The 21967-nt window shown below is 35.2% G+C and overlaps 1 protein-coding gene across 3 annotated transcripts in view; it reads right to left on the bottom strand.

Annotated features, from left to right (window-relative positions):
- The window catches only part of ELMOD1 (ELMO domain containing 1), a 736789-nt gene that overhangs the window by 75136 nt on the left and 639686 nt on the right, over positions 1 to 21967 (bottom strand). For all 3 annotated transcript variants that reach the window (XM_044072606.1, XM_044072608.1, XM_044072607.1), the window contains 2 exons: positions 19189 to 19239; positions 6192 to 6325 (listed from right to left, as the gene is read on the bottom strand). In XM_044072606.1, coding sequence (XP_043928541.1) covers positions 6192 to 6325; positions 19189 to 19239 — 185 coding nt within the window. The remainder of the gene's footprint in view (positions 1 to 6191; positions 6326 to 19188; positions 19240 to 21967) is intronic.

Below are 21967 nucleotides of genomic sequence, written 5' to 3'. Positions count from 1 at the left end.
ACCTTTTCCCTAAATCCTTCTCTCATTAAAATTTAAAATCCCCTTTCTTAATAATACAACAGCTGAAGTCACTTCTCATAGCAAATTATTAGGGATGATAATGAATAACTTTAAATTTGACCTGAATATTCAAAATAGCATAAAAAACTCAGTAAAAACTACAGATACATTAAAAGCCAAAAATGTTCTCACCAATGCAATTAAAACTACATTTGCCACTACTTACCTCCACCCTCACTACGTTATGGTGCTCCCATCCTTACTAACCTCCAGAAATCACAAAAATCAAAACCTGAACAATGCTGTAATAAAGGGGCTAAATTTTCAGCAAATACCCATTTCTGACCTCAACACTATATAGCACCTAAAAGCTTAAATTGGTTAGAACCACCCCATCAACAAGCATATACACAACTTATCATCTATAAAATTATCCAGCATCTATCTGCTTGTCCGGCACTAAATACCATTCTACATAATTATGTTCCCAAACAGTCATTATGATCCAATGACCAAAAACTCTGCTCTGTCCACAAACCTATCAAATCTGCTGGGCTTTGTCTGTACTCATATCATGGTCCTAAGGCCTGGAACCCTTTACTTGTATCCATCAGGTCAATACCCTCCCTCCAGTATTTTAAAACCATTCTGAAAGACTTCCTAGCCAAAGTATGTCTCTGTTCTTACTTAACTCCAGGATAAATTGTATTCCTAAATTTAAACAAGTAACTACTCATGCCTTATATCGCCTTACTCTTCCTACGTCACTCACTTCCTTACTTCTATCAATATATCTGTCCTGACTCTCTTTCTAAAAATGCCATAACTCTGCTTTTCTCTCATTTTACACTGCAATTCCTGTTTGTATTATCCTAACTTATCTTTAATTTCTCTATAAACTGGCTAAAATGAATCTAAATATTACATCAGTGTCATATAAGTTGTATCTATTCTTAACCAAAGTTTTCACATTATGTTTACTGTGGTAGACTTATTTAAACTGTAGATGTTCTTGTATTATTTTTGAAGATTGTAAAATTATTGTTCTTAAAATGTTTTTGTAATACTTTGGAGATTTTCTCCCCGAGCAGCAGACGAAAATGGACTCCTATCCAATTGGACTTTCCCAGCAATCAAATGTCAGTAAATAAATAAATAAATACATAAATATTTAAGACTGCTTTCATCAAATCACGTATAAGAGTGCTTTTGTCAGAGCACCCCCCCCCCCAAACTCCATGCAGGGATTTTTTACTTTTAAAATAGATCTGGGAAGATGAATGGTAGAACGGGAGAAGCAGGGTCCAGAACATCACAATCCCTCTACAGTGTTTACTGAAGCCTCTTCAGTACATTTATGAGAACAGATACAATGTAGACGGAAAGAAGCTGAGAGGTAGAGAGGAATGGTTGTAGTGGTCTAAAATAAGAAACTACAGAAGGAATCAAGCCAGAGGCAAAGCTATTTACAATATATTACTCAACGGCTCTGGAATCTGAAAGTAGCTGATAGTAAATAATCAGATCAGAGGCAGCACATGTTGAAGAGCTGCAAATTACAAGCCAGCTTACAGGCCACTGATAGCAAGTGAGGTGAAACCATCAAAGAGACAGGATCAAAATACAGAGTAGTTGGAAGGCCAGGTAGGCAGCAATCAGTACAAGATGTACTATAGCTCCAAAGAAAAAAAACAGCACAAAACCAAAGTTCTTCCTAAAATCAACTCAAAAACTGTCCTCACCTGCTGATAAAATGTCACAAATCCTTATACAAACCCTGTAGAGATCTAGCACTCAAGCAGACAGTTAACCAATAATCCATGACAATTGTGGGGGGGTTGTGATTGGATTAACTCCCAAATGGCAGCTTGGTTGAAGTCCTCATGACCAGTTGGACTGTCCAGTGTAAAGGAAAAGCATCTGCTTCTAATCTGCCTCATGAGGCATGACAAAACAAATGTTGCGAACTGATTGTTGTGGCAATGGTTAATAGTGCTGCTTCTGAAGACCCACATCTGTGTAATGTGTTAAAATATTCATAGACTCTGTTTTCATTCATAAGGTGAAGTTATCTTCCTGCTAAAAGCATAAGCAACTGATCTGTAAACTGGAAAAGTGGATGCAAGTAGCTGAAGACTGTGCTTCAGAACACATTACATTTTTTTCAGCATTAGCAACACACTGGAGAAATCTAAACAACACCTGGTATACTAAACTGCTAACAAAGTGTAAGCCTCATCATAAATATCTGAAAAGAACAAGTGACCTAATTTAGAGAAAATCTTAAATCCATTTTCTAGCTCTGAGACATACAGGGATATAGCCCCAACTATGACCAGAATTTTATAAGCGTCTCAAGTGCTTGGACAGCTGAGCAGGGGACATGGGAGTAAGTGGATAATGCTGGCTTGCCCATTTCAGGAGGAGGGTGAACTGGTTCTGGGCTGGCCAGTGTTCTAAGTGCAGAGGGTTTTTTCATTACAGCTATGGTTACCACCTCATCATGCTGCCTGTATCATGAATACTCTCTGGTGGTACAGCAGTAGCCTCTGTCCACATTCTGACCATCTCCACTGATTCATACAAATAATGACATTGTACAGTAACACTACACAAATTGTTCAATCCCTGTCCCCAGTGTAACATGCAGCAATGCTCATGTTTTCAATCCTCCCTCCAGTCTATCTGGGTTCTGTCCTTGCCTAATAATAAAAATAGCTAACACTTATTGGCCCTATAATGCATACATTAATGTTTACTTTCCAGTGTCCTGCCCACATTTAAAAGAATAACAATAAAGCTTGCTGTTGAGAAGTAATGCCCTCTCAGTTCCTAGCCTGCAATGCACAGCTGCTATTCTATGAAGAATCAGTCTGGCATACGATACCATACCTGCACATAGTGTATCAGAGCACTTAATTCTCAGACTGTTTAGGCTAGGATGCTATGTCACACACACACACACACACACACACACACACACACACACACACACACACACACACACACACACACACAGCACAAAGTCACATATGTATGTACAGACCTGTCGCAGGCAGAAGAGACATCTATGGTGACATGGTGATGATGGTGGGGGGAGGGGGGGGTTGGTAAGAGAAATGCTTACTTGCTTGGGCAGCATAGTTCTTCATTTGATAAAGTTTCTGCCATACAGCTCTGGAGTATAGGGTTCATTCATAAACTCTGGTCACCATCTGTTTGGAGTTTTCATGTTGCCACCATGCCCACAAGGGTTTTCTCCGGCTTCTCTAGATACCTCCCACAAACATGCTGACAGACGGGGTACACTAAAGTTTCTATTTTTTATGTATTTATTTTATTTTTAAAATCTCTTAGGAAGATGTATTGGGAGGGGCTGAGTCTGCAGTTTGAGCTCTTTACCACATTTATAGCTCTTCCTGGCGTGTGTGTGTGTGTATGTGTGTGTGTGTGTGTGTGTGTGTGTGTGTGTGTGTGTGTGTGTGTGTGTGTGTGTGTGTGTGTGTGTGTGTGTGTGTACCAGGCTGTTCAGAGAAAAGTGAAATAGTCATTTACATTTAACCGTGCTATGGTAAGTACAACTCAGAGAAAAGTTGCTAAGATGATTGGCAAGGCGTAACTGTCAGTGTGAGACTTTCACAAATCACTTTGTCATGCTGACTGAAAATAGACTTGCACCACATAATTCAGCAAAGCAGCCTTACTTCAAGTTCCACAGTGCACTTTATATTCATAAATCCCACAGTTTGACCTTTCCAAACAGTTACAATAAATAGTAAGCAGGGGCAGCCAACATTTAAAATGTTGCAAATCAAAACTGTATTGAGGTTGTAGGTAGAGTTAAGAAGTGACATATACTACAATCTGGTACCACTGATAAGAACTTCATCTTTGCCAGAGATACAGCCTTGTACTGTAAACATTTTGCTTTTGCTTTGATAAGGCAGTGTCTTGAATTCTTCATCCTTTTACTATCCATTTTTTACTAGTTTTTGTATCATTGGCTGGCATTTTTTTCAAGCTGATTTGCTCACCTTAGCTAACTGACTGTCCCTTGCTCAAATGCCTAATGAGCACCCCTTCACTTCTGCATTACCTACCTTCTATGATTCATCCACAAAGAGGAATCACCTAGGACTCCCTATGGACAGAGTTAGTAGAAATCTGAAAAGCTCATAAATAGAGGCCCTGTTGTCATAATGAAGGAAAACGTGGCATCATCTACCAATTAAGACTTTCTTCAGATATGTTTTCCTCTCTTTAGGGGTGAGGCCTGCAGTGAAGTCTTAACATGAAATATTTTATGATGTACACTTTTTTGAAATTTGCAAATACTGGTCAGTGTCAGCTTCCTATTCTAGACCTCAGATGCTGACACTAGACATAACAGTTCTCCCCCAGTCGGTACAGCCAAAGTCACACCAAACCTCTCCTAGGAGAGAGAATTCACAGTTAAGACAATCACCCCCACCCCCCCACCCCCACCCCCTTGCTTTGGGCAGCATTTTCAGTGTCTTACGTCCACTGCTGATTCTCAGTTGTAGGAAGAAATGTAAGTGTTGCACTGATGACATGAACTTAAACCTAAAACAACACCTATACTCCTCCTGGCTCTGTTCTTGTTCACACCATGATACTCTCTCTGTCTCTCTCTGTCTCTCTCTCTCTCTCTCTCTCTCTGACTCTCAGTTCTCAACACTACCAGCAACCCCAACTTTCCAGCTCTCCTACCTTATCCAGTAAATGTAAATAAATGATAACTATATTTTATAACTATATACTGCTTTTCATCGCTGCTTTGTAAATTAAATTTGCATATTGCTGTATATATAAATGCAACTGGTTTAATTTTGTATAACACTCCTACAGAAATCAAATTATTAACCCCTGTCTTGATTGCATTACCCACAGGATGATTCTAAAACCATATTTCTACTGTTAAGAAACTGACTCTTTTCCTCTGTAAATTCCTTGTCATTTTTGTAACTTTGTAGCTTTAATGGAGCTTTTATCCACTGAAAATTGACCTGAGTGCCTAACTGGGCCATACAGTAAACAAAAGACAATCAAGCAATACATAAATAAATAACTTCTCATCTTTGCATGACTGAGGCAGTGAAAATGTACTAAATTAAATACTGTTAAAGGTTTAGTCTGTAACAGGTTTCTTTAGACAGAATTCCCAGGTGAATTGTTGCTATAATAGAAATAGGTGCTAGCACCTTTCCAAAGCAGCAGTAGTGGTGCATTATCCTGTCAAGGTGTCTGTTATTCTGACAGCACATTAAAGTAACATCATTCCTTCCCCTCAGCACCATGATGACTATTAAATATTTTGTTTTAGTAACTTGAACAGTGCACTTATTTTGCCTAAATGACATTACTACTCCCATCAACCCAGTTATATATCTTTTCAAACCAATGATGTAAGTAAGCTAATTGGTCATACACATATTTATTTTATTTATTTATTTATTTATTGACATTTGTTGACCAGGAAAGTCCATTAGTCTTGAGACCCATTTTCAGTGGAGGCCCAGGGAGAAAAGCTCCAAGTTACATGAAAATCATTACATGAATTTGTAAGGAAACAATTACTTATAAAGCAAGTGAAATAATACAGAAAACAGCACATATGTTGTAAAAAGGCACAATACAACAACAATGGAACATTAGCATGTAGGAAAATTATACAGTTAGAAATATTTAACAATACAGCTCAATTTTTTTAGGGGGGGGTAGGAAAAGGGAAAGCTAAGTGTAGTGGGAAGGTAGAATTAGAGAGTTAAACTTAAACGTAGGATAGATATAGTTAGAATCTTACAGCTAGGTGGTGGGAATATGTAGATTATAGGTATTTACATATATACTATTTATATACACATTTTGTGCTTTGCTCATAAAGTTTTGTGTGAAGTACTTCAGAAAATCCACTGGACATGAAAATGCTATGTAAATGATACTTTTTTTTTCAACAAAACAGAAGTGGCACAGATAGTCAGTGAAGACCTTAAACTGTTTAGTATACTCATTTTTTCTTTTAAGGGTTCTCTAGGAGTGCATGACATTAGGATTTACACTTCTTAATTCAGAAAGTGAAAAATGACATTCATTTTCACATGGGTGTTTTTTAGCTTAATTTTTACATTCTTGGCAAGTATTATATTTACTGAATTTGCAACAGTACTTACAGAACAGCTGTTGAAAATGCACCAGTTTGGGGGCCTCAGGTGCAACATTGTAGAAGTGGGTCTTCAGTGCTCCATTTACAAGCAGTGTGTACGCAAGATCGGTTATATTAATGCCAACAATGGCAAAGGAGTATCTACAAAACAGGCACAAAATAGAAACATTACTGAGCATTTCAGCCAACCTTCACAAACATTACTGCAGCATGTAGAGGATGAATATAGTAATAACCTTTACAGCATGACTCCCTTTGATAGTCTTATCAAGCAAACTGCATAAATATAAAAAATAAAAGGAATAAAAGATTCACTGATTCAACAACATTCTATAAACCAGGGAATAATTAAACTAAGTTTTCTCATAACCATCAGAGATTATAGATCTCTCGTTTGCCACAATGCATTTTCAACAGTCATCCTTAAATGAATGGGCTGTACACAGAAGGCACACAGTAAAGCCATCATTGAAGAGGAAAGGTCCTACTTCACATTGATTTTAAGATCCAGATAATACTAGTTCACTTAATAGTTACAAAACAAATAAACTAAAAAAAAACTGTTTAGAAAAAATAAATAAAGTAAATGACTTGTAATACTCTGACTACATTTCTACTGGAAAACATGAATTATTGTAATATACAATGAATGCTTTACAGCATAAGTGGGAAATAAAAGGTGTTAGGGCTAGATTCTTGGGAAAAAAACTTATTGCACAATAGTAGGAATTTAAAAAGGGATATAATCTAGCTTTTTTTGGTAATTTTACAAAAGCATAAAATAACTATAAATTTGGTAACCTGAACCAGGTCTAAGGCAGATTGATTTAATATCAACTAAAATACATCTGCCATGTTTAGCAGTAAGAAATACAGAGGATTGGGACAAACTGCATCCCTGCCAGAAAACTCTCTTTTTCCGGACAGCTCTGAATTGTATACCTGTTAGTTTTTTCTGACATCATCTAACTGGGAAACTCATTTACTAAACTTCACTTAACACAAAGATGCAAAATTACAGCACATTTGCTTTAAAGACACAGCTGCAAGATTTCTGTGTTGCATTCAATATGTAACACTAAGTCACTTACAGATAACTGCTTTTGAAATAAAAGTTCTGAAAAAAACTGGAATGCAAGATTTTGCCATGGTTTAAGGTTATTGCGTCCTTATAAGAATCAACTCATCAATATTTCATTAAGTAGCTATTCCAGTCACCAGTAAAAAGCACTATAGAACAATGCAGAGATATCAGTTGCATTTTTGTTTTCTTAAACATTTTTTCTGGTAGCTCCTTATAAAGAGTTGCATACTTATTTATTTTTGTAATCAGGTGGATGTACTAATTATGTCCAAACACACTAAGCAGCAGTAGGCAACCACCAGCTTGACAAAAATCCAGTATAACTTCCTTTTAAAAATAAATATAAAACGTTTATTCGGTAAGCGCTTTCACATCTGCTTCATCAGACCGTAAAACATTTTCAAAGCACAAACAGTTACTTAAATAGTAATCATGTGATAAAAAATTAATTATCCTATTAACTTTTTTAAAAAGACACAACAGCCTATCAAGTCTTTTTAAAAAAGTTAATAGGATAATTAATTTTTTTTTATCACATGATTACTATTTAAGTAACTGTTTGTGCTTTGAAAATGTTTTACGGTCTGATGAAGCAGATGTGAAAGCACTTACCGAATAAACCTTTTATATTTATTTTTAAAAGGAAGTTATACTGGATTTTTGTCAAGCTGGTGGTTGCCTACTGCTGCTTAGTGTGTTTGGACATTATTTATACAGGTTTTGTGGAAGCACAGAGGCATTTACTCTGTCGAGCATGGTTATTTATGTTTTAGATGTACTAATTATACTTGATTCACAGAAAGTGGAAATATCTATCTAGCTATATATATATATATATATATATATATATATATGTGTGTGTGTGTGTGTGTGTGTGTGTGTGTGTGTGTGCGCGTGTGTGAGTGTACTTCATATAAACGAAACAGAATTTTGAATAACTGAGACAAAAACACCGAAGCTGCACTTTGACGAACACACACATTAATAAAAGTGTAATCAGGGAAAGGAGGCAGTTGGCCAACAGGAACAAAAAAATACCGAAGCATGTAAAACCCATCCAAGTGTGAGGTTTACCCCCACAACCCCCCCTAATTAAATATACCAACTCTGAGATCACACTATAGTGGAAAAACGGCAAACTCACAAATATTGGCTGAAAAATCATCAATGTCTGCATGTTGGAAAATACATACTTAAACTGAAAAACTAACAAAAACAAATTAATTGCAAAAGGAAAACAGACATTTTCCTTTTACAATTGGGTAGCAGAAAAAAATTAGAATGATTGACAGAGTCTGTCTGAATAGTGATAGTCTTAGAGAAAGGGATTTTGTAAGTAAATATGTCAGGCTGAGGTAAGGACAAGGTTAGGTTTAGGGTTTAGGTTAGCACGCAGGGAGGCTCAAATCTCTGTGAAAGCAGTTGTGAGGTATATAGGATATCACTTTATTACACTTCATAGCTCTGAAATGAATTAACTGTTAAATGTATGACCATACACTCCTGTTATCAAATACATGACAATTTTAATATTCAGCCATGAGTCTTACTTATAGGACAATTATTTTCACCACATTGTGAAGCAATAAATGTCACCACCAATGCAAGAACACAGCGTTTTTCCATTTACCAAGTGTTTGTGCTTCTCTGCTAAATCACACTTCAATAAGTTCATAATGGGGAGACCTAATGTGAGCAGAGACAATATTTTGCCATACTTTTTTTGCAAATGACAATGTCATCACCTTATATTTCTACTGCCAAACACAGCCTTCTAACTTTGTCATCTTTTAATATTAGGACATATTTCTGTACTTACACCCCAAGATATATTTCTTTACTTACATCTCAACCATTTAGTTAAACAATATTACGAATTTATTATCCTCAAGTGATACACAGGGTAAAATTATTTCTCACAGTGAAGCTTCATCATATATTTATATGCTCATACTAAGCAGTTACTAATACTGTTAACAGCCATGCAAAATAAGCCCCTTGAATTACTATGTAATTTAACAGTGCTCACTCCTTTGCCTACAAGTGATATCCAGGATAAGCCAAGAAGCATTTATAACTGCTCAACTAATTATCAAGATTAACTCTGAAATTGGTCAAAGTGCTGCTTTGTTTCAAACGTTAGGGGAGCTTTCTCATGGGTGTCGAATGCACTGAATTAGGTACCTGCCTGCTAATGTGTCTTTTTTTATTTATGTAAGTTGAGATCACTGGATCTTTAAGGGAGCAATGGTTCTGCAGAGGGGCAGGTGTTTGAACAGGACTGTGTCTTCCATGATTCAAAAAGGCAATGCAAAGGTCACTGTGAAGGAGTTGCTAGGAGACCGAGTACATGGAGAGGGATGACAGTCTCTTTGAGTAACTAAGGGACTCAAGACTTGTGATCTTTTTTAGTTAAAAATCTCTGAGGCTTCCCAAGTTAAGCAATATACTTAGAAAGTTAAATGACGAAAGGAACATTATATTAAATGTTGGCATTATGAGGGTTAAGCACCAGGGAACAGACACTTCTTTATCTGTAGAAGAGATGTCTTGGAAATCAATTGAGACACATGGAAGGATTTCTAACTGTGAAGAAAAAAATGATGGTTGAATCACTGTGATTTTTCAAAATAGCTTCCCAAGTGCCTGATGAAAATATCAGTTTGGAGGGGTGTGTTGTTTAAATGATAGGAGGTGAGAAATTTTGCTTACCAAACAGAACCACATTAGATTTCTTAGTATTTAGCTTACGACCATTGTTACTACACCAACAGGTGAGAGTCAAGCCCTCAATGAAGTAGTCAAGTCCTCAATGAAGGTCCAAATGGACAGATGATAAGTTAGCAAGCAAAGGAGAATACTATGGCTGGAACTGAATTCATCCTCAAGTCTTGGTGAGTACCTTCATGGGGTGGACCCTGTTTTTCACAAAATCTCACCAAGATGACACTGATATAAAGACTGTATCTTACATAGCATACATCATAGACAGAAGTAGGTTAAAAAATAAAAAAGATAGCTGGGTACACAAGACCCAGGACAAAACACTGGAAAAAATGATTGTAGAATCCTCAAAATACGGAAACATTCCTACAATGGGGCCTAGGAGAAGAATGCAACCCCTGTTGTAGAAGGAAGTAGCAGTCCACAAAAATCACAAAAACCGATAGGCCAAAGAAGAGCCATAAAGATGATAGAGTGGACTATTGAGGATAAGAAAGAAATTATGCATTGTTACTATTTAGAAAGGAGCCCAGAATTTCTAGACAGAAGATATATAAAACGATTAAGAGAGAAATTAGAGGACAGAAAAATACTTCTACAAGAAAAAGTGTCAGAAGCTTCAAATAAAATTTTGACTTCATTAATACCACAGATTTATAAAAAACATTATATAGGCCAAGAAACCTTGGGTCATTTGAAAAAAGAAGTGGCTGAGGAAGTGTGAAAATATAAAGAACAAAATCTAGAGACTTTTGATAGGTATAAAAAAGAAATAAGGACATGAGAAAGAAAGAGGGATCTGATGTGCATGATTTATACAAAGGAGAAAGCTAAATTAATCAACACAGAAAAGGCAGCTTCAAAGACATTCAAGGAGAAATACAGGCAAAGGCATCCAGATACGGAAAATTCCACAACAAAAAATAAGATCACAAAGAGGGAATGTAAAACAGAAGATTAGTAAAGTAGAAGTTAAAAAAAAATAGAAGAAGAAGTTATGGAATACTTGTGAAGTGAAGGACGTGGTGCAGAAAGTCTAACACAGGTTACATTACAGCATGATGGGACAATGAGTCCCCATAGTAAGGAGAAACAGGAGGAGCAGGAGACATCTGAAGAAGAAATATGGGCATGGGAAAGAAAAAGATATTTAATATGGTGGAATACTTATGCAAAGGAAAAAGTAAAACTAATCAGTACAAAAAAGAACAGCACCAAGATTTCTGAAGAGAAATACAGGCAAAGGTATCTCGACATGGAACATTTTGCAATACAAAAAATAAGAAAACAAAGAGAAAAAGTAGAAAAGAGGATTAGTAAAAGAGAATTAAAGAAATAGAAACTAAGGTTATGGATTACCTGCGAAGTGAAGGATTTAGTGTTGAAAATCTAACTCAGATAAGATCACAGCACGACAGACCAATGGATACCCAAATTAAGGAGAAACCAGTTGAGTGAGAAACATCAGATCAGTTGCCATATGAAGATACTTTGGAGTTCTCCATAGGAAACCAGTACAAATGTTCAGTTGGAGTAGAACAGCAGGGGAAGGAACAGGAAAGTGTGACAACTCTGACATAGTCAATGTTGTGGAGTGACAGGCCAGTGAGTTCCCATATGAAAGAGCAGCAGATGACACAGGATGAAACTGAAGAGAATGTGGCACAGGAAGATGCTCTGGAACTTTCTATAGAATGCTTGCAGAAAATGGAGAACAAAGAATGTGCCCTCAACTTAGAAGAAAATGATCTAAGAGAAATACTGTTTGATTTAATAGAAATGGACAGACATATTAAGATCAATGAAAGAAACAGACTACAGAAAGTCAATAAAACCCAAAAAGTTAGAAGTTTGCTGAAACAAATGAGCTCAGTAATTAGGACTGTCCATACAGATTAATGTGATGTAACAGACATTAATAGGATATACTACTGTGTAGCTAAATTAATAACAGATAAAGTTTTACCACAAAAACACAGGGTAGTAAGGGAAAGGAAGGTGAAAAATCAAATGCAATCATGGAAGTTTTGAATAGGGAAAACTATAAAACAAATAAGACAAGAAGTGTCACTGTTAGAAGAGTATAGACGAGGGAACAGATCAACAAAAATTCTCAGAATGATAGATGTGATAAAAGCAATGTACAGCATCAGAACAGATCAGGATTTATCAAGCACTATTGCAAATAATAAACTAAAAATATCAACACAGGCACAGAAGCTTAGAAGATATCCAGATAAATATAAAGGAAAAAGTACAAAATAAGCACTTTATTGATGACCCAAAAAAGTTTTATAGAGAATTAGGAAACAAGGCAAAAGGAATTGAAACACCACCAAACAAAGAAGAAATAGATACATGTTGGAGAAATAACTAAGAAGATCGTGTAGAAGATAACAAAGATGCTAAATGGATAGAAGAAGTAAAAGAAAGAATAAGACGTTTAAAGATACAGGATATGAAATAACATGAAGCAACAGCCAGAGAGACTGAAATAAAGTTAAGAAAAGCCTCTAACTGGAAAACTCCGGGCCCAGACGCAGTACCTAACTTCTGGGTAAAGGTATTAACATATTTTTTATGAAGATTTAGCCATGAGCAAGAAATATTTATATGCACACCCCGAACAGACACCAGCCTGGTTATCAACAGGAAAAACTGTACTCCTACTTACAGTGGATATAAAACGTGTACACACCCATATTAAAATGCCAGTTTTTTGTGATATAGAAAAATGAGATCATAATAAATAATTTCAAAACTTTTCCCACCTTTAATGTGACCTATAACCTGTACAGTTCAATTGAAAAACAAACAAATCTGTAAGGGGAAAATATAAAAAAATAAAAAAGATAAAATAAGATGGTTGCATAAGTGTGGACACTCATAACCTAATACTTTGTTGAAGCACCTTTTGCTTGAATTACAGCATTCAGTCTTCTTGGGTAGGAGTCTATCAGCATGGCACATCTTGACTTGGCAATATTTGCCCACTTTTCCTTGCAAAAGTGCTCCCAATCTGTCAGACTGTGAAGGCATCTCTTGCGTACAGCCCTCTTCGGTCAACCCACAGATTTTCTGGATTTAGGTCTGGGCTCTGGCTGGGCCATTCAAAAACTTTAATTTTCCTCTGGTGAAGCCATTCTTTTGTTGATTTGGATGTATGCTTGGGGTCATTGTCGTGTTGAAAGGTAAAATTCCTCTTCATCTTCAGCTTTCTAGCAGATGCCTGAAGGTTTTGGGCCAGAAGTGACTGGTATTTGGAGCTGTTCATAATTCCCTCCACCTTGACTAAAGCCCCAGTTCCAGCTGAAGAAAAGCAACCCCAAAGCATGTTACTGCCACCACCATGCTTCACCGTGGGGATGGTGTTCTTTTGGTGATGCGAAGTGTTGTATTTGCGCCAAACGTACCTTTTGGAATTGTGATCAAAAAGTTCAAACTTGGCCTCATCAGACCATAACACATTTTCCCACATGCTTTTGGGAGACTTGATGTATTGTTTGGCAAATTTTAGCTGGGCCTGGATGTTTGTGTAAGAAAAGGCTTCCATCTTGCAACCCTACCCCACAGCCCTTAGCCCAGACATAGGTATATCCAATGCTGTGGAAATTCTTTTGTAGCCTTCTCCTGACTGATACCTTTCAACAATGAGATTCTTTTGATGCTCTGTAAGCTCTCTGCAAACCATGGCTTTTGCTTTAGCAGGCAACTGAGTAAATGTCAAGTAAATCCTACTAGGACAGTTGAACTTTATTTGAGGTTAATCAGAGTCTCTTTAATTTTATGGCAGGTGTGTTTCCAAGAAGACTGAATCCTGTAATTAAATCAAAATCAAAAGGTGCTTCAACAAAGTATTAGTTTAAGGGTTTGCACACTTATGCAACCAGCTTATTGTATGTTTTTTATTTTTTATATTTTTTCCCCTAACAAATTTGTTTGTTTTTCAATTGTACAGGTTATAGGTCACATTAAAGGTGGGAATCGTTTTGAAATGATTTATTGTGATCTCATTTTTTTATATCACAAAAACCTAGCATTTTAACAGGGGTGTGTAAACTTTTTATGTCCAGTGTAAGAGCGAGTGCAAGCTATCCTAAAAACTATAGACCAATAACTTGCCTTTCGATGATGTATAAACTATGCAATTGATGCAGACAGAGTTTATAGTCATTTAGATGAAAACTCAATCATGACAATAGAACAAAAGGGTAATAAAAGAAAGTCATATGGAACAAAGGATCATTTGTTGTTAAATAAAGTCATTATGAAGAAGTGTAAAAAAGGGGAAGAATCTAAGTATGGCATGGATAGACTATAAAAAAGCATTTGACAGTATCCCACATTCATGGATAAAAGAGTACTTAAAAATGTATAAGATACACCCTACACATTCATCAATTACATTACAGCGACCATGAAACGGTGGCAACCTGTTTTGCATTTAAGCCATGATAAAGGACAAATTATTATTCCAGGAATAAAAATTCAATGGGGGATATTCAAGGGTCACAATCTGTCACTGCTGCTCTTTTGTCTTGTCCTTAACCCATTAAGTTGTCTACTTAACAGATTAGGTCATGGCTACAATTTGGCTCCCAGAAAACAACAAAGTGTAAAGACTTCTCATCTTCTTTTTGTAGAACATTTAAAACTGTATAGCTCATCAGATGAGGAACTGAAAGCACAACTGCAAGTAGTCAAAACTTTCTCAGATGACAAAAGAATGTCATTTGGTCTTGATAAATGTGCAAAAGCAACCTTTAAAGCATGAAAACTGCAGCCCCACGAAAACATCAGTTTGGGACAGAAATGTGACATTAAAGAACTTGAGGAAGAGGGAGTGTATAAATATTTGGGAAATGGTGAAGGATCAGCAATAAACAATGAACAAATGTGAATAAAACTTAGTAAGGAATATTTTAGAAGACTTAATACTGAAAACAGCATTGACATCTAGGAACAAAGACCAAGCTCTGTTCAAAAGACGAATAAGTGCCCAAATTCACCAATACTTCAAAAAATAGCACTTAGGAAGCAGTCCAACTCTAATAAAAACACTTTTATTCAGCTGCACGAAGTATAAGACATCCACATAAACTTTTCACATATAAATGCGTTTTCGTCCTCCCCTGTAGGAACAGCTGAATAAAAGTGTTTTTATTGGAGTTGGACTGCTTCCTAAGTGCTATTTTTTGAAGTAACAAAGACCAAGCTATAAACCAATTTGCTCTTCCTGTCCTAAGCTACAGTTTTGGAGTGACTGACTGGCCCCAAAAGGCATTGGATAGGTTGGACAGGAAAACAAGAAGGATGCTTCATGCTCATCAAATTATTTATTAAAGTCAGTGCATACCAAGATTATATATTCCCTGTTCTGAAGGAGGTAATGGTCTCCTTCACATTGATTACATATATAGATTTGTAATCGTGGTACTGCATACATACCTGTTGACCTCACAAGACCCAAACATAGTGAACGTTTTGAAACATCAGGAGAATAAGCCTAAAATTACTTCCCTGTTTAGTTTAGCAGAAGTACATCAGTGTCAAGTGGTAACAGAAATCAAACCAGAAGTAGATAAAAATCAGGCAGCAACTGAATGTGCCAAAAAACAAAAGAAAGAATATAAGGTGAAGGATCAAGGCAAGAAATGTGAAAAATGCATAAATATAGCTCCAAGTACAGAAAACTCCTGGAACAACCTCATGTTGATCGGGATCAAACACAGGAATGGTTAAGGAGACGTGAATTTAAACCAAAAGACAAAAGGTTAATATTGGTGGGCCAAGATAATGGACTACATACACATTGGTTCAATAAGTCCATTGAACATGTGGGAGAAACAGACAAATATAGATTTTGTAAAACAGAATTGGAAAAAGTTGCACATCTTGTTGATAGTTGTGATATACTAATGACAGAAGGACTTATACAAAAACGCATAATAATATGGCAAGACTGTTGTATTGGGGATTGTGCAAAAATTATAATATTGAAGTAGCTGAAAAACAGTGGAAACATGAGCCACAAAGCATAATAGAAAATGATGAAGTTTATATCACATGGGATCATCCATTACCAACAGTTCAGAAAATAGATGCGAGAAAACCAGATATAGCAGTCCATGAAAAGAAGACAAAAGTAGCATTGATCACTGAAATTGTTACACCCAGTGACTACAGTGTCTTACATACAAATTGACACAAATTCATAAAGTACCAGGATTTGCAGGGAGAAATTATGTCATTGTGGAAGAAGGACACCCAGACAGTTCCAGTAGTAGTAGGAGTAACGGGTCATATAAAAAAATAATTGACAATCATACTTAGATATGTTACTGATACATGTAACTCCATAAGAATTGTAGAAGGAGTCATTACTGGGCACATTGCTACACTACTGATATTTGGCACCTATTAAGTGCTGATTTACATTATGTCTCAGTCTCTCAAAATAAGAACACACAATCAAATATGATTACTGAAATTACAAGACAAAAAGTTATTCAAAAAAATGATGAGTTCCAAGCAGGCATGTAGCTAGGCATATGCCAATTTCCCCGTAGAGTATACTATTAAAAGCTACGCTTGTTTCATACAAGGAGATGTGATGCAATTAACATTTAAAAAACAGTTTACTTAAGAGTCTATGACAGGTATTTACATGACAGGAGCTTGCAACATGGTTGCTTGCTGCCACTTGCTTGAAAAAGCAAGTGCTTGAATTCCCACTAGCCCAAGCTCCCATTTCTATATAGCCCTCCTAACATCGACCCTATAAAACTTCATAGCCTACCATAACCCTACCTATAATGCTAAAAGTCCCACCCATTCCCAATCCAAGTCCTTACACCCTTATCCTAAATCCCCACTTATCCTCCCTAACCCTAAAATCCCTGATCACGCCTTAAACCTAAAACTCCAGCCCCTTCTCTCTAAACCTAAATTCCCTACTCAATCCCTAACCCTAGAACTCCCTTCCCATTCCCTGAAGTTAAAATCTCTCTCCTACTCCCTCCACATGGCTGCTGCCTTTAACTCACTCGAACTAAAAAAAATGTGTTCAGGTAAGGAATGGCAACTTAAACCAAAACACCAACAAATCAATCCAACTAGGACTGCTACCTTGAAAATTCAAAAAAAAAAAATGCCGATACATGTATGGATGGAGTTTAACATACATAAATTTCAACTCGTTAAGCACTTTCATTACATTAGCTAACAGGACTTCATCAGAACTAAACTGCCAAGCACAAAAGTGCTTGTTTAAATAACAGACTCTTAAAGCCATACATACATATTAAATGTAACCCAAGTCAATAAATTAAAAAAAATATTAAAATTCAGTATTTAAACTCTGATATATAATAAAAATTAACAATCACAATTTAGCTGCTCTTAACTGTAAAACTAGACTAATACATATATTTTCATTTAATCCAGGGATGGTGTGGGCACCTAATTTCAACTGCTATAACAGTTCCTTGTACTCCAACAAAACCTCCCACATTCTACCCCTGGACCCTTTCACTAGTTGCAAATCATTACACGTTACAGTGTGCCTACAGAGTGCACTATTTTCATTACATCTATTAATGTCATAAATGTGTTTGCAAATCAACCGGTCAAATCCTAGCCTTTAAAGCCCTTTCTGTTTTTCTGATGTAAAAACATGTGCATACTGTGCAAATAGCTACATAAACAATCTCTGTAGTTCTACAATTGCCTGATGTAGGGTACACAACTGATCTAAACTCATTATCTAAAACTCATTTTTCTGTTTCTAAAATATATGGACACTGCCGGCAAGCAACACACTTTCTAGTACTGCTAACATTCTGAACGTTGTAAGGACTGACATTTTTTTCATCTCTAACATGTTCTTAATATTATGCTCTGTTTTAAAATGTACTATGGATCTTTTTCCAAGAGCTTACAATTTTTTTTCACCACATTTTAATACATTCCAATTCTGCTTCATAATATTTATAATAGAACCTGAATAGTTGTTATACACTAAAAGTAGTTCCCTTTCAAAGGACCTTTCTCAAACATTATCATTCTGTTTTTATACAGGTTTATTCCCTAGCAGAGGAGGATATTTTGCCCCTCTAAATTTTGTTACTTTTTTGTTAATATTGCACAACATTCCTTTTGGGTATCCTCTATCAAGGAATATGTCTAACACCTTTTCTCTTTTGAACATAAAAGTATGGTCATCAGACACCATTCCAGATACTCTGATAAACTGCAGTTTTACCAAGCTCTTTTTTTGCCCATAGGAGTGCAAACTTTCAAAATGTAAATAAGTATTACTAAAGGTTGGTTTGTGAAAAATATTAGACACAAAACATGGTGATAATGACATACAAATAATTAATGATTGTAGTCAGCATAATGAGTGAATGAACTTTAAAAATATGTGGTTTTATTGATGTATTTCATAAACTCCTTAATTTCATAAAACAAATATTTCATCCAGACGTCCTGTTAACTAAGGGGATGAAAGTGCTTAAATGGTTTAAAACATTTAACAGTAAACTAGGTCAACACATTTATTGGCATTTTTTTTTTTAATTTTCATAGCAGTGGTCCTAGCTGGACTGATTTGAAGGAAAGGCAACTGCTGATCTAAACTCATATTTGAGCTACAAGATGCTAGAGTCCCTGGCTTTGATACAGTGTTTCATAGGTAAATATTGGAATATCACTCTTTAGACAATTAAAAGTCTAACTAATATCCAGAGGACACAATCAAATCCTGCACCTTGTATCTGTGTCAATCTCTCCAACCCAATCCCCGGGACTTGAGCACTAGAGGTTGAATTTTAAGTTATACATACTGTTACATGGCCTTTTTTTTTTTTTCAAAATACCAGGCTTTCTCAGAAAGTCATATGATCTACATTTTTTAAGCCCGTCAATATTAGAGAGTTTTTTCCAGAGTAGCAGAATGTTACACTTGAGTGGTGGTGGTGGCTATATTCTTGAAGCTGGGATACAATTCCGAAAATCCTAGCCATACTCCTGACCATGGGCTCACTCTTTCAGCAGACTCATAGCAAAAAACACAGAACAATTTTTTTCTTTTTAGACAATGTCCTAGCACATAATGAAAATCATGATTTTTAAATAGTTGATGTAATAACTGTATTGTAAAGGATCCTTAGAAGTCTACTACACATCTACTTACCCTATTGCTTTGTCATATTTTTTCTTTTCCCATTCAAGGCTGTCCATTTTACTGAAAAAAAAAAAAGAAGTAAAAATGAAAAATTTTTATAAAAATAAGAGAGTAAAGCAATACTCCTTTAACTGATATAAAAACATCCTGGAATCACAACAGTTATAGCCAACAACACTATACAACAATATCAGAAAAAGAACTACAATATCATATATATATATATATATATATATATATATATATATATATATGGGTCTACTTCTGATCAACGAAAACACATTTTTTCGAAAAACAGAAGTACAAACTCATTTCAGCAAAAGTGTACTGAACAGAAACTGTTGAAGGGAAGTAACCTCCGGACTCTCGAACCGTTTAAAATATTTTATTGTATATAAAACAACATATAACGTTAAACGCTTAACGAATCACCGCGTTTTTCATCCATTAACACACACTTCATCAGACAAACAAAAGACTTAATTACATTGCTTTTATACAGACAATTAGCATTTGAATAGACCAATAGCTTTTGTTAATCAAACTCATTAATATGTAAACATACCCTTCGGAAATGCTGGAAATAGCAATAAATATAACATGGATTTCTCCCACTAAGAAAAAGCAAATAATTCATTTATAGCTTCTCAGAAAATGCCCATTACCAAACTGTCAATCCCAACAAGGTTCACATTTCTAGTGAATCATAATCAACTTTAAAATCATTATAAAATATAATAATAAAACCTCATTCATTATATAAATACTGTGAAACATTACCCCCAAGAGGACAACCTTATTCATTATACTGAATACATTTTGTGTACTGTTAAGGTGCAAGTGCAAAGAATTAAAACCATATAAATATCTAAAATCTATAAAAGTCTAAACAGATATCTGAGTTAAATAAATATAATAAATAAATCATATAATTACACATGAAGAATAAACAATAAAATGAAAAATATATAAATATATCAAATGAATCAAGCATGTAATACATTATGTACAATACCCACGTGAAAAGTATATTATAAAGGTATGTTGTTGTATTGTATATTATAATCTAGCAGCCCTCAATTTAAGAACTGACGCAAGGGAAATACTATCATTCATACCTGGATACTTATTTGCCTCTAGAACAATTTGCCAGTATAGCTCTCGATACTCAATTTTAATTTCCCACATGCCACCCCTTTCATCTTTCAGGACTTCCTCAATAATAAAAAAATTATATTTAGCTAGCAGACAAATAGTACTGTGCCTATATAAAGCATTACTTTCTTTCTAATTTTTTATATCATTTATATGTTCATAGATTCTCCTTCTTATTTTCCTTTCGGTTTTTCCAGTATAGAATCCTGAACATATTTCACACAATGCCATATGTATAACTCCATTAGTCTCACAAGTACAATGTGTCCTCCTTATTAATTCTCTCCCTCTAGATTCAATATAAATACATTCTTTGTTAGCCATAAATGTACACTGGGTACACATCCCACATTGGTATGTCCCTCTTAACTTAGTAGTTTTTTTAAAACCAATATTCTTTACCACAAAACAATCTTTGATATTTTGTCCCCTTCTGTATATAAAATTTAAAGTATCTTTATGTTCTAGCTTCAAATCTGATAAACTTGTGAACTTATTCCATTCTTTACTGAATACATTACGAATCACTTCTGAGTCCCCACTATAATCATTAATAAAAGCACTTGTAAAAGTTTTGTCTCTATCCTGTACATGTTGCATTATGTCTAAATTATTATTATTATAATTTTCATCTTCTCTAATCTCTGTAATCACCAATTTCTTCCCTAATATAGGTTCAAATCTATCCTTTCGTCCATTAGTGACATCATTTCTTATTTTATTGATGAGTTCCTTAGGATAACCTCTTTCTATAAATAATTTCCCCAAAAATTCACATTCTTCATAAAAATCTTCATCACTCGATGTCATCCTGCAAATTCTAACAAATTGACCTTTTATAATGCTTTTCTTCTGATGTAGCGGATGCCCACTACTAAAATGTAAATATGAATTAGAGAACATTTTCTTCCTGTATACTTTTGACCTAAATGACTTGGTATCTTTAATTAACTTCACATCCAAGTAATTCATTTCATTTAAACCAATCTCATAAGTAAATCTAAGAAAATCTGTTGTATTATTTATATATAAAATAAATTCCTCTAATCTTTCTTTGCTATCCAACTAAAAAATAATTATATCATCTAAGAAGCATTTGTATAACAACCAACTATTCCTATATATACTGTTGTATATATATTTTTTTCCCATGTGTTTAAAACCATATTGGCATATAGGGGGGCACATCTTGCCCCCGTAGCCACCCCATTAATTTGACAGTAGTACTCATCTTGGAAAAATATATAATTATGTTTTAAGACCATCTCCATCAAATTAAGGCAAGTATAAACTTCATTATCGTTTAACTCACCAGTAAATCTTATAGCTTCTTCGAACCACTCTAATCCTATATCATGTGGTATAGATCCAAACAGGTCTACCACATCTATAGTTATAAATATAAGCTGTTGTTGAAACAAATCAGTAGTAATATTCCTCAAAAAGTCCCAGGAATCTTTTAAAAATGATTCACCCATCATCATCAATTTTTTTAATGTCACATCTACATATCTAGCCAACGGTGAGATAACAGAACCTTCTGCAGCCACAATTGGATGCAGTGGTGAATCTAGTATATCTTTATGAACTTTCAGGATGCCGAAAATAGAAGTTTTTTTTGGTTTATTATTAT

This window comes from Protopterus annectens, chromosome 5.part0 (genome assembly GCF_019279795.1).
Source record: "Protopterus annectens isolate FY-2018-M chromosome 5.part0, PAN1.0, whole genome shotgun sequence".
Classification (NCBI taxonomy): Eukaryota; Metazoa; Chordata; order Ceratodontiformes; family Protopteridae; genus Protopterus; species Protopterus annectens.
This window is presented reverse-complemented; position numbering and strand designations above follow the sequence as displayed.